General features: G+C 45.7%; 1 protein-coding gene across 1 annotated transcript in view; it reads left to right on the top strand.

The window, feature by feature from the left end:
- The window catches only part of C1QL3 (complement C1q like 3), a 45,205-nt gene extending 32,644 nt beyond the window's left edge, over positions 1-12,561 (top strand). The window contains exon 2 of the mRNA XM_083189366.1: positions 11,631-12,561. Coding sequence (XP_083045492.1) covers positions 11,631-11,810 — 180 coding nt within the window. The 3' untranslated portion in view covers positions 11,811-12,561. The remainder of the gene's footprint in view (positions 1-11,630) is intronic.
- The last annotated feature ends 1,304 nt before the right edge of the window (positions 12,562-13,865 follow it).

The following is a 13,865-nucleotide window of genomic DNA, read 5'->3' as shown; positions in this document are numbered from 1 at the left end:
TTTCTCACACAGAGATTCTGCAGTCTTCCCAGGCAGTCTGCACACACTGCTCAGTCTGGCAGCCTTTTCTCATCCCGCGCACAGCTGCTCGCTGATTAGCCCTCTGTGAGGTCAAACACCTGTTTCTAAAAGGTGTAGGACAAGAACCTTGGACAAATATACCTGCCCTCAAACACTACTCCAGTGTTCTTGTCACAGTACCTATATCTGTGAATGATGTCATCTACAGACATATGGCACTGGGTGTGCAGCACAGCTAATCCCCGGTACAGTATATCTTCAGATATCTTGGCACATCTGCCTATGTTTATGGGTGTTCTGCCAACCAAACATACACTTATTACAGGGGGCTGATGTCACAGCTGGGCAGGCAAATTCAAATGCCCGCCAAGCTGTGTGTCCTGCATACATGTCAAGTGGCCAGTTGGTAACTGTGTATCCTTACCTGGATCAGCTGCTTGGTCAGTGCAACACCAGGTCCGCCTATTTGGTGGAGAAGTGTGTACCCAGCTTAACATGCACATCTAAGTGAACAGTACACTAAGCTGCATGGTGGGGCTCACTCAAACCAGACGTCTCTAGCCCCATGGCATATGGAGGATAGATTTTTGGGGACAAATCTGTATCATCAGCTTCTGCCCCAGTCATGTTGTTGGCGGAGGAGATCCAACTGACGTTGGACGGATCTCTGCACAATGAAGAATAAGACGGAATTCTGTGTCCACACCTGTGGCAAATCTATTCAATGAACGTCATGTAAATGTATGATGTTTGTGGATGGAAGAAGGTTTATCACTGGTATCCTTTTTTAATCACCAAATGCCTCTGCGACCAGGGTGAAGCATTTATGTAGTTAGTAGATACACTTCTGCTGCTCTGCAGCTGGTGATTTGCAACCAGACCAGAACTTACTTAGACTTGAAATAGTAGGGGGCATTGCGAGGTCAAGTAAACTACATCCATGACATAGTCCTTGGCCTTGCCAAGTCTAGGAGATGGAGGCCACACATGAAAGTATCTGCCAATCAATCAGACAAGGGCAATCACATTTTTGAGATAGGATCACATATAATTACTTAGCTATAATAGCTATCCTGTTGTACAGTAGTTCTATCAATCTATTCATTTACAAATGCATACACAAATGTCTTCAGTTCTTACTATGTGCATGATGGAGGCGTTCACCAATCACAATGCAGCTCTACTCAGGACACTGTACATTGTGCTGGTGTCCAGTAACCAGCCTGGCGTCTCTATCTAGACCAGTGATTTTCAACCTTTTTCAGGTCGCGGCACACCGGACAAGACTTTAAAATTGCCAAGGCACACCAATGTGCTCAAGAGAAAAACTATTTTAAAAATTTGCTGATATGCCCACAATGCTCAGTGTACCACTGCCTTTCGGAGCAGTCTGGACCCTACAGAGCCCCTACAATGCACACACAGTCCCTCTTAGCCCCTGTTTATTGTTTATTAGCTAGTACACCCACAATGTACCACAAAATCTATAGCCCCCTTTTTTATTTTATTTTTATCTGTCCTGCCCTAACAATTGTACCCCAGTGCCCTCACTCCCTACACTAACCTTTACTTAGCTTTGGTTCTTGTCAGGTAAGCAGTCCCAGCGTCGGCTGTCCCTGCTTGCTGCACCTCGCTCCTGCTCACTCGCCAGCTGCCGGTCCCAGGTCACTGCCTGCTTTAACTTAACCCGGGTTTCACAGCGCTACCTCACGGCACTGCCTCACTTCTCACGCAGTGTCCCCTCTCACCATAGGCGAATCTAGAATTATGGTAATGGGTGGTCCCAGATCTAGACACGACAGTAGGGGGACCTTTGCGCGGCGCAGCCGCGCGTCAAAAGGGGGCGTGGCCTCATGGGAAGGAGGCGTGGCATCGCAAAAATGGGTGTGGTTTTACACTTTAGACCATACACAGTAATACCCATTGCACATTTTAGCAAACTCCGTAATACCCATTACACATAAAGCCACACGCCGTAATGCCAATTACACATAAGGCCACACACCATAATACCCATTACACATTGCGCCACACATCATGATGCCCATTACATACTATATAACAAACCGTAATGCCCATTACATATTTGCCACATAAGTGCTGCTTACCTACGTGCTCATTGCTAGGGGGTTCTTGCTTGATGGCACCATAGTACCCATTACATATGATGTTGCACACCATAGTACCCATTACACATGATGCCGCACACCATAGTTCTCATTACACATGATGCTGCGCACCATAGTATTCATTACACATGATGCCGCGCACCATAGTACCCATTACACATGATGCTGCACACATAATGCCCCTTACACATGATGCTGCACACATAGGGCCTTATTCTGGTTGGAGCGGCCAAACGTGCGTACGTTCGCCATTAACGTACGCTAGCCGTACGCGGCCGTTAGGGTTAGGTCCACCCACAAATCAGCCGCTTACGTACGGGCAGAAATACCGTAGAAGGGGAGTGGCGTACAAATGAGCGTACGGCAACGTACGCGGACAGTCCAGCCCTTGCACTCCGACAACAGGCGTACAACTGAGCGTACGCCGCCGTTTACGGACGTCTCTCGTCCGTCTTCCCACCGCCTTCTTGCGGAGATCTGAGCGTACGCCAGCTTGCACGGACGGGTCCCTATTGTTTTAAATAGAAAAGTCAGCTTATGTCACCGCTCGTGAGAGTGAGCGTACGTCCGTGTACGCTGACATACCCTTCATATATATGAACCTGCAAATCTTGCCTTTCAACTATAATTATGAAAATTAATTAATTGATTGAATTAATTAATGTGCAAAATAGTGGTCATGGGCTTAAAACATTGCTGAAACATCCTTTGTAGGTGTTAGATGTGGTTTATGTTATTGTATCCTAAATACAAAACCTATGTTAGTATTAGAGTGAACACGTTGACACATGTCGACTTGTGTAGATTGAGTGTGCTACTGCGTAAAGTCTATGAAAGCACGTAGTGAATGTGTCTAACTGTTTAGCAAATACCTACCTTAGCGTATAAAAAGATTCTTAGCTTAAATTAAACAAACGTTTAAATGTGGAGAAGTATAGAAAGATAAGCTTCCAATGTGTTTGCGTGCTGTATGTGTGGCTTGCAGGCAGTGAAATCATGGTTTGGACTTAATAGACTGCAGCATTGCTTATTACATTCAGGTGTATGTGTTTGAGTAGTAATCAGCGTTAATTAGCCAACTCAGGCGCACGCTGGCATGCGGTATCTGTAGGGGTGGTTTGAGCTGGCGGTTGGCGGCCGCCTGTTTGGTGTCCGAAATGAACGGTGCCTTAGTCGATCGTGCGGTAGTAGCACCGCTCATTTTTGGTGCACACCCCGTGTACGCCCATATTTACGCCCATTTTCCCTCATTATTTCGGCCGCTCCCATCAACACGCCCCTATGCCGCCCCATTACCCGTACACTCGCGTACAGGTTTTTTCGCACGTTGAGACCCCGGCCGTAAGCGTTGTGGAGTGTTCGCGCCGGCGCATTAGCGTATCTGCACATGCGCAGATCATGAAAAACCCCGGGACGTACGCGTACGGCCCGGCCGCTCCAACCAGAATAAGGCCCATAATGCGGCTTACACATGATGCTGCACACCTTAATGCCCCTTACACATTAAGCCATACATTATGCGTAATGCCCCCACATACCGCCACTTGTAGCGTCCCTTAAGCAATGCCCCCAAAAGTGTCACTTACTGTAAATTTTTATATGAGCCTTCGCTGCTACTGCAGGGAGAGATGGAGAGCGGTGCAGCTGCTTCTATGGGTAGAGGAGCAGAGCGCACCGCAGAGCATGCTCCCACTCCCTTCCTGGACTCCCTTCCGAGTGGACATTTGAAATATTGTGCGCGCTGTTGTTGTGCGTGACGTCATGATTAAAGGGGGGGGCGGGCTGAGGTGAAAGCGGGGAGAAGAATTGGAGCGGAAGCTGCAGGGGTGACAGTCATTGACAGTTGGGCAGAGAGCTGGGGGCTGCCCGGCTGTATTCAGAGCACTGCAGGTCACGGCTGTTTGAAATAATACCCCTTTCACAACAGAAAATGTAGGGATTTACCCGGGAATATGGTCCCAGGATCATGCAGGGACATTCCCAGGCTGACCCCTTATACACCAGCCTAGTCCCTGCATTTTCTGGTGTGAGGGGGAGAGACAACCACTCCCCTCTCCCTACCCCCCTTTAACCAACCAGCTATATATTTGGAACCAACTGACCCATTTACATGAGACCAGTATCATATTGAAGAACTTTTGAGTTGGCTTCGAATGATTTTGGTCCCGTGAAACTGGGCTGTTTGGTTCCAGAGAAATCTGCCCTCAAAGAACATAAACAGTCATGAAATTACATTTAAGAAATGAAAAAAATAAAATGGTTTAACCTCAATATCCCTGGAACTAATTAACCCATATAGATCCAGCCTGGTATCAGATTGAAGGCCCAGCGATTTGGGTTCGACTGAAATCAACCTCGAGATTCAGTGATGCCGAAAAGGGAACTGGCAGCCGTTGAACTGGGTGGGGGTCGGAATTAGCGGGTCCCATGTTATCCTATAGGGAAAACTTTCCAGCTTTGCCTGGCAGTATCTCCGGTTCCCAGGGGGCTAGACACGGGGCTGGGCTCATTGGAAAGCCCCATCCCTCAGCTACAAAATGTGCTAATGGGTGGTCCTGTGCACCCCCGGACCACCCCCTAGATTCGCCTATGCCTCTCACACAAGCGCCACACACGCCACGTCCCGCCGCGACCCCTCTCTGCGTGTCAGCGTCTCCTCGCAGCCTGCTCACGGCCGCACCACCTCTCCTCACACACCGTGACCCGCTGTCCCGTGGCACACCTGGGAACTGGCCACGGCACACTAGTGTGCCATGGCACTGGTTAAAAATCACTGATCTAGACTAATGAGTGACTATAATTAAAGTAAAAAATATCGGCTTTTTTTTTTAGAGTTCCACACATTATTCAGTATCATCGCGGTATACCAACAGGATTCTGCCACATATATCTTAGATAGCAGGCTTAAGCCAGGGATCAAATTGATAGCAAAAGCCAGGGCCATAACTACAAATGTGTGGGTTCTAAAGCAACAGTTTCAAGGCCCCCCAATGTTTCTAGAGAGACTTTTCTCTCTGCCGTGGATTTTAATTTTTATCCATAGTCCGATTTCAATTTTTACCACATTGCAAAGCACCTTGTTTACATTATGCCACTGATTAGTGCCTCTAGTTCAAATTATGCCACATTCCAGTGCTCCTGTTCACAAGAGGCTACATTGAAGTACCACCAGTGTACATTGTACCACACTCCAGTGCCCCCTATTTCACATTAACATTGCAGTGCCCTATTTCACATTATGCCACATTGCAGTGCTTTACATTGCTGCATAAGATGGTCTATTTCTGTATTCAATACCATGTCAGCTGTTCTTACAGTACCATTCAGAAGTTACTGTATGTCCATAGGAGCTGAGTGCAGGGGACATGTACCCCTAGGCCTTTGTGCCACATAGCAATTGCCAAATCTGCACCCAATTGTTATGCCATTGGCAAAAGCTTCCATTTACATTTTTGCTCTGAGTTGGACTCTTATCTGAGCCACTGTTTTGACAAGATTGTTTTAAAATGAAACATAAAATGACAGTATTTCTTATATACAGTAGGTCATTCCACTGTCAGACATGGCACATTGGTACAAGTTTCAACATTAAAACTTTTTATTAAACCTTAAAACGAGGAAGTTTAAAAATAACATTAAAATCAAAATGCCTTACTACGCTTATTTTGTAGGTAGAAAAAAATATTTCTCTGTTATACAGCCGAACACGATATCTAAAAATGTAGTTGTTACATACAGGACAAGGCAAGTCTACCACCGTTTTAAAAAGGAAATGTCTTACTTTTAAGATAATTTCCCTTAACTCTAAATTAAGAGTTTGAGTTTTTTCTATGGAAACCTATAACCAAGAGTTATTATTTAACACAACCAATATATAGGGTGATATTTAATAAAATACAATTTTTAATAAGGTTCTGAAATTGCACCATATGGCATGTTTTCAAATCTAAATGTTTTGGAAGAAATCGACTATATAATGGAATGCGAATTGAGGCATGAGAATGTGATGTGATGCGATAAAGTGCACATTTTATTCATGAAAATGTGCGAATTAATGCACTTGTGCGGATTGTGTAAGAAACAAACAAACAAAAAAAAAACCTGGCATAGGGTCCCCTGAGTATAACTAGCCCCAGGCTCAAAGAACCAGTCCTGGTTTTAGAAATTTAGCAGACAAAAAACATAGGGGGATCCCCAGCATTTCTAAAACCAGCACCAGGCTCAACGGCCAGTCCTGGTTGCCAAAATACAGGGGATAAAATGAGTAGGGGTCCCCCGTATTTTGGCCACCAACACCAGGCCCAAACAGCCAACAGGGTAATGTCACAGCCGGGGGAAAATATTTATACAAGTTCCCCCGGCCAAAGCATTCGTCCCCGTGGCTGGTCAGCCCGGGAGGGGACCCCGGAGGAGTAAGGACCCCCAATAAAGGGGTCCCTTCATCCATACTTACCCCTGCCCAGGCTGAAGCCCGAGGCTGTCCCCGGTGCCCCTGGGGCGATGGACACTGGGTTGATAAATGGTTAATAAAATATTAAACTATTGTGTAATGTTGTAGAACTACAAGTCCCAACAAGCCTGCTCCGCATATGGGACTTGGAGAATCTCATCCCATTAAATGTCACCCACAGTTATAGGTTTGTTACGTACAGTATTGGTCATTTTTCAGTCAACATGTTCTTAATTGCACGGGCTGGCCCCTATAGTCACCACCTGTGGCTATAGGAGATAATAGTTAACTGGGACACTTTGAGGAAATGGATAAATAGGCTCCTCTGTTCTTTCAAAGCAGGTCTCATCGGTTGAAACTCTTTTAAGTTTTCTCTTACCTACCGAAGAATGTCTGAAGGAATCGACTTTCAAACAACACTTTAATTATGCCTTAAATGCAGGCACCAGAATTTACTTTATATACTTCAATTCTGTATATATTTTTTTGAAACCACTATACAAAAATGGAAGAAGTATTGAACATAATTATATTATATTGAGCACTTACATCTAATATATGTAAAGCAAAGAGTAGCAGTCTGGAATATGACCTAGATATAAATCACCGTCTCACAATGGCAGTGTGGGAAACACAGGATACATGGGGAGGGATGAAAGCTACAGACATAGATACATCTTAGCCTAGCGTGTTCTGAACTATTCTATCATTACTTTGACTTGCGTGCTTCCAATAAAAAATAAAAAAAAGTGAAAGTATTCTCACAACATGATACAGTTTTGAAAAAATGCCTCAGAATCCTCTCTCTTTCATTACAGGCTCTAAATATAGTCTCACGGTGTCGCATTGTTTGATATTCTCCTCGTGTCAGTTATTCACCAAACCTAATTATTATTTGAGTGTATGTTATAGCAGTGCTCTATAGAGTGGCATATTGTATCACACAGTTCTTGTCAGTAGAAACGTGACTCCAACTTTTGAGAAAGGAATCATATAAAAAGCATTGATGCGGGGAGCTGATAGAATGCACATGGTGGGTATTCCTAGGTGCCTTTCTGAAATCAAGACATCAGTAGCACGGAGAGGTCAGGTCAAGTACAGACTGTAACGTTGGACTGAGTCATAGACTTATGTAAGTGGCACCGCAGAGGCATCGCCACGCCACATGTCCTGGTTGTTGTCACATGAGTTCTGCTCATTGTCAGGGAATCCCCTCCCACTTCCCTCCAGCTGCCATGTTTGTCGCACTGGCTCCCATTGAAAATGTCCATCCAAAAATGTCCCGCCATTTTTTAATGTGGGCAGTGGTGATGGGACCACAGATGAGTTTGTACAGGTCCCAGCAGGAATGTAACAATAGCCGCTGTAAAATATGCAAATGCTTAAGTAAAAAAGACGCCCACTGTTGGCTGCTGTGATCCGATTGGGTACAAAGATGGTATCTCTGTGTGACCACAGACATTGGAGCAACCCTCGTGGTTACTTAGGATGTCCGGCAAAGTCACGCTGCTGGTGCCAGTGAAGTGGTTTCTGGAAGACTCCCCATCTCCGCTCATAAACGCCAGCAGCATCTCATTCACCCGACATTGCAGAATCCCGTCTGCACATGCGCAGATCTTTAAACCATTACATCTCTGAATCAGGCCATGGAACTGAAGCAATTCTCAGAAACATGGTGTGAAGATATTTTTAAGCTTTGTGATGCTGCGCCGTCCCTGAACTTCCGGGCCTGATACCTGAGAGTCCCTCTGCGCATGTGCAGAGATACAGCCCGGGAAAAGTTTTGAAGCAGCCCGGGGAGGGGGGTTGCTAGTGACCAGCCGGTACTAGTGACCAGGGGGGGGGTGTTGCATTACTAGTGACCGGGGTGTGTGTGTTGCAGTGACTAGTGACCGGGGGGGGGGGTTGCAGAGCTAGTGACCCGTGGAGGGTGATAACGCTACTGACTCGGGGGCGAGGTGGTGCCGCTGCATACCCTGCTTCGGTGCCCTACTAGCCGGCACCTTTTACTGAAGCTGTTGTAGCCGATGACGTGATCCATCCATGAGCGACCGGCGGGCAGCCATCGTCGAACACTGGGAAGCGGCAGCCCGGCCATGGGGGTATGGCAGACAAATGTGGTCCGGCCTACAGGGAAATCGCCCGGTTTCCCGGCAGCCCAATCCGCCCCTGCGACCCGCCCATGGGGCATGCTGGGAGGGATCCGTGACATATCCCACTCACATCACTGTGGAGAGAAGCACATAGGCTTCTATAGGTTATCGCCAGCAAAAGCTGGTTATTCCCTCCGAAGCGCTGCCCCAATGGAGGTGCTTTACTGCATACGAAAATGCAGTAAATACCTCAATAATGGGTTTTGACCGCATTTTTGGTTTAGAGCATCCTGCCCTAAGTGAGTGTAGGGCTTAGTCAGATGGGCGATGGAGATCCAACTGTGGGGTTACAGGAAAACTTTTTTTAAATGACATGTCCTGTAATAGAGATATCTTCAAACAGTACAGACCAAAACATATTTGCCTGAGTTCCTGATTGTAGAAATAATATCTATACTATGAAAAGTACAAAAGAGTTTTTATTTACCATTTTATTTTTTTAATCTCCATAACTTTTGTGAATTCATCTAAACATTGGCCCTTATTCTGATCGGTGCGGCCGGATCCGATTATGCGGCCAGAACCGTGCGTGCGAAACGCCGCCTTCCATACGGATCGCCAACTCCCTCCGTACGCGGTAAGAAGCTGGCCGAACGGACCGCACGTGTATTTTACACAGAATACGCCTCCTCCATCTAAGGGAACCTCCCCCATCATTCGATGGTCGCAGACCATCGAATGCAGGACCGAGTGCTCCACCAGCTCCCGCAACCTCAGACCACACGGACATTTTTCCGTGCAAAAGCAGGGATCTGGGCGGGCAGCTGACATCCGGCGATGTCATATGTCCGCCCCCTACACGTGCGTCACGGCCGCATTACCATACGTACGCCCAGCGTTTGCATGGGAACGCCCATGAAACGCGGGGCGTATGCATATGGTAATGAGCACAAATAGCCCTTCACGCCCCTCTCCACCCCCTGTTCGGAGTGTTCACATATCATGCGGGATTTGGCCGTACGCCCCGCTCGCACATGCGCAGAGACGCCTCTGCACATGCGCAGACACAAAACATCGGCGGCCCGAACGCACGCGGATATATCCGCACCGACCAGAATAAGGGCCATTGTGACAACCGTGTTCTTTGGAATAACTGCCTATCATAATGGGGGCATATCTAAACACAAAATGCATCTATGTATTATATACACCTTATACACACAGCCTGCAGGTCATTGTACGCTATTATATTTTATGCAAGAAACAAAGTTTGTGTACATTATACACGTAACAAAGCAAAGGTGGCACAATCTCATTTACGCTAACAAAAATTAGGATTTTTGAATTTTATGAATACCATATTTTTGGCTATGACTTAACCTGTACAGAAGGGCATCACTACCATAGGTGCAGGGAGTGCAGCTGCTATGGGGCCCACAGCTGAAAGGGGCATTTTTCTCCATTTGGTGGGACATAGGGGCCCTTACAAACTTTTGCTATGCGGCCTACAAACATCTAGTTACGCCAATCCCAACCCTGTACATGTATATACTTGTGGCTAGGTTTACTGGCACTGGGGCAGGGCCGGCGCCACCACTAGGCAAATCTAGGCATTTACCTAGGGCCCGGCCACTGGAGGGCGGCATTTCGCCCCCCCTGCCGCGGGGGTACCTGTCCTGCGGCTGTGTATATAAAGCTTGCGGTGGCGGCGGCAGCGGGGGTCCCTGCAGTCAATAAGAAATAGAGCGCTATCCGCCTGGCTATGCGGAAGCGCTTCTGTTGTGGAAACACTGGCCGCACGCTGATTGGCTGAGATTCAGCCAATCAGCGTGCGCCGTGCGGCCAGTGTTTTCACAACAGAAGCGCTTCCGCCTAGCCAGGCGGATAGCGCTCGTTATTTCTTGACTGCGGGGACCCCCGTTGCCGCCGCCGCAAGCTTTATATACACAGCCGCAGGACAGGTACACCCCCCCCCGGCACCGGGGCGCCCCCACCCCGACTCGCCTGGGGCGCTCCGGTGCCTTGCACCGGCCCTGCACTGGGGTAGCACATTGTGTCATTTGTTGTGCACTTCATGATTATCTTAAATCTGGTGGCAAGCTGACCTAGTTAATCGGACATTTGTGACAAGACCATCCCTATTGTACAGTCAGGCACAATGGCACTTTCCTAATGTTGAGCTGTGCATACACTACATGATGAGGAGGCAGACAAGACAACTATACTATAACCATTCAGTCTATGGTACCAAGCAATGACTGTTTACAGTCTGAAACCTTCTAAAAAAGATCTACAATGTTCAGTTTGGTTTTCAAACCGTTCCATCCTCAAAACCAGCAGTAGCTCATTACCTGTCCATGGGGTCTGCAGACCTTTCCTCCCTGTTCTCATTGGGGGGTGTGGCAGTTGGGGATTGGGCTTTGGTCTGAGGGCAGGGCTTGATTCCAACACTTCTAAAGAGCCTGGCTTCAATGAATTGTATCAGCTAAAGCCCTTAAAAGCCAAATAAGGCTAACAGAGTAAGGGAGTGGCAAAATATGACACTGATCCTAGCCATCTTCAGGCTGTGTGTGAAGATCACCTTTATTCATCAGATAGTGTTGGGAGTACACCCAACTGTCAGGCAATAGGCTATTCTACTAACCTTGTTGTCTGGACTTAAGCGATGTATAACCACCAATAGATTTGTGGAATTGCTGGTCCGGGCCCGGTCATTTCCCTCTCTAGCTAACACATTCTATGAACTGATTTTACTTTATAAAGTTCTATAACTGTTTCAGTCTCTGCAGAGAAGGGAATAGGAGTTGATAACCGGCCTCTTGGCAACTGGCGTATAGTATACAGCTCTTTCAAACATTCATGCTATGCAGTCACTTGGCAGAGAAGGGTTTTGCAGATATATGTGAATGATTAATGCTTGTTTCTTGTCTCTCTCAGGTCCGGGCTAGTGCAATCGCTCAGGATGCGGACCAGAATTATGACTATGCCAGTAACAGCGTAGTTCTACATCTAGAACCCGGAGATGAAGTGTATATAAAATTAGATGGAGGCAAAGCTCACGGAGGGAACAGCAACAAGTACAGCACATTCTCTGGATTTATCATCTACGCTGACTGAGGAAACCTCCCATGGAAAAGACTTTTATTTTCTTTGACGCACTTGTGGCCCCCGCTGTGACAGATTGTAACGGGGCTGCTGACTATAGAGTGCCGGAAGGACACTTACTATTATGGGACCATGTGCACCGCGATATCCGCTGCTACCTGACTAACATCTGTACACCTCAACAAAAAACAAAAAAGACATGAATATTAAATAAAGTATATACATATATGTTGTACAAGTTACACAGGAGTGTCATCCCTTACCAAAAAGCAACATTCCTTGTCTATGCCTGTGTCAACAAAAATCAAAAATCCTATACGGTTTTGTATTAAAAAACAAACAAAACAAAAAACCCTGAAGACAAAAAAATTATCCCTAAACATATGATATCGATATATTATATCCTTACTGTTATACCCATGTGTCAGCTTTGGACTTTGTGTGTTGCCTGCCAGTGATAACGCTTGGAGTTCATTAGTACTACGACAAGGAGTTGGGGGCACGTATTTATTTTTCGATAACGAGATACCCGGAAAGGTATAAGGTTCCTCCTGGAGGCCTAATCTGGGCAACGGTGCCAATGTGTAATCAAGTTAGCAGGTTTGGAAAATTCCAAAGTAAAAATATGAACGTAAGAATATGTTTCAGTTGGATAAAACTGTGACGCTGCTAAAAATTCAGTTAAACACAATTTAAACGCATATATATATATATAAAAGAAATTTAAAAGTGGCTACATTTGTTCATATAAAGTTTTATATTTAATACTCAAAAAGTATATTGTATTTGTTTATTTATTTTGCTTGAATTTTTCTTGTCATTGTTACCCTTTAAATGCCATTGGAATAAGGAAACAGAGCACTTTAATATGTTTTCTGTATTTACAACTTTGCTTAGTAACAAAGACATTCATATTGTTTATTAATTATTGACAATTTTCTTATATATAGTGTTAGCATATTCCATTGCACTTTTCAATTGGATTTTATGGGGTTGATAAGGATCAGATAAGAGCTATGTGATCTGTATATAGTGAAAGGTTCGACCTACCTGTGATATTTGCAGCATGGCTAAATCAGTCTTATTGTCATGCTATGGAGTGTCATACATTGGATATACTGTAACGCAGGCAGGGCCAGATTAAGATTTATGGGGGCTCGTCCGGGTGATGGCCAGATGGTGGCAAACATGCACAGTTCTCAGAACACTAGCAGCTGGATCACTACAAAATTGGCAAATTATAAAGTAGGTAGTGCAACTAGCAGTCTTCTTATCATCATCATCATCATTTTGTTTGGATACACAGCCCTAAAGCTATATGATCACAGATGTAAAAGGTTAAATACATATGTATTTTCTAGCAAATTAAAAATATGGTGTTAGCGCTAACCAGACAGAGCTATGTTAAGCTCCATGCACATGGAGTGATTTGGTCGTTGAGCGATCTTGACTTAGTATCACTCAGCAACCAAATTGCTGAGTGTCCTGCTGGTCGCTGATGAAAACGGAGACACTTCAGGAGAAAGCCGCTGGTCGGAGGAGCATGCTCCTCTGACCAGGGGCCAGTAGTGGGTTGGTCGCGGGAGCACGCTCCTAGCCATTGTCACCCCATACACATGGGGATGTGGTCCATTAGCGACTATATCCCCGGTGATATTGGCTGAAATCTCCCCATGTTTATGGGGCTTTAGGCAACGTGCTAGAACTTCCCTATGGTGGAACTACTCTCGCTGGGGAGCCATGATGCTACAGGAGAGATATTACATTGTTTTACTATAAGTGATAGAAGCTCAGCTCTATTCAAAGCCATGTACAAAGCCGTTGCTTCCTGTAGGGGATCTAGTTATTTACTAAGCAACTATGGTGGAAGAAGCTGATAAATTAAGGGATCTGGACTATGGGACGACATATGTTAGGTCAGCAGTCAATAAGTTGACCACTATTGGTCAAAATGCACTAGGTTAACATAGACAGTAGTTATAAACAAGCAAGATGTTGACTTGGTAATGGTAAATACATGAAAAGGTCGACATGGGTTTTTCTCTATTTTGTTTTTAACTTTTTCAT

Source organism: Crinia signifera, chromosome 5, assembly GCF_055691185.1.
Source record: "Crinia signifera chromosome 5, ASM5569118v1, whole genome shotgun sequence".
Classification (NCBI taxonomy): Eukaryota; Metazoa; Chordata; class Amphibia; order Anura; family Myobatrachidae; genus Crinia; species Crinia signifera.
The sequence above is the reverse complement of the archived record's forward strand: the minus strand, read 5'-3'. Positions and strand labels throughout refer to the sequence as shown.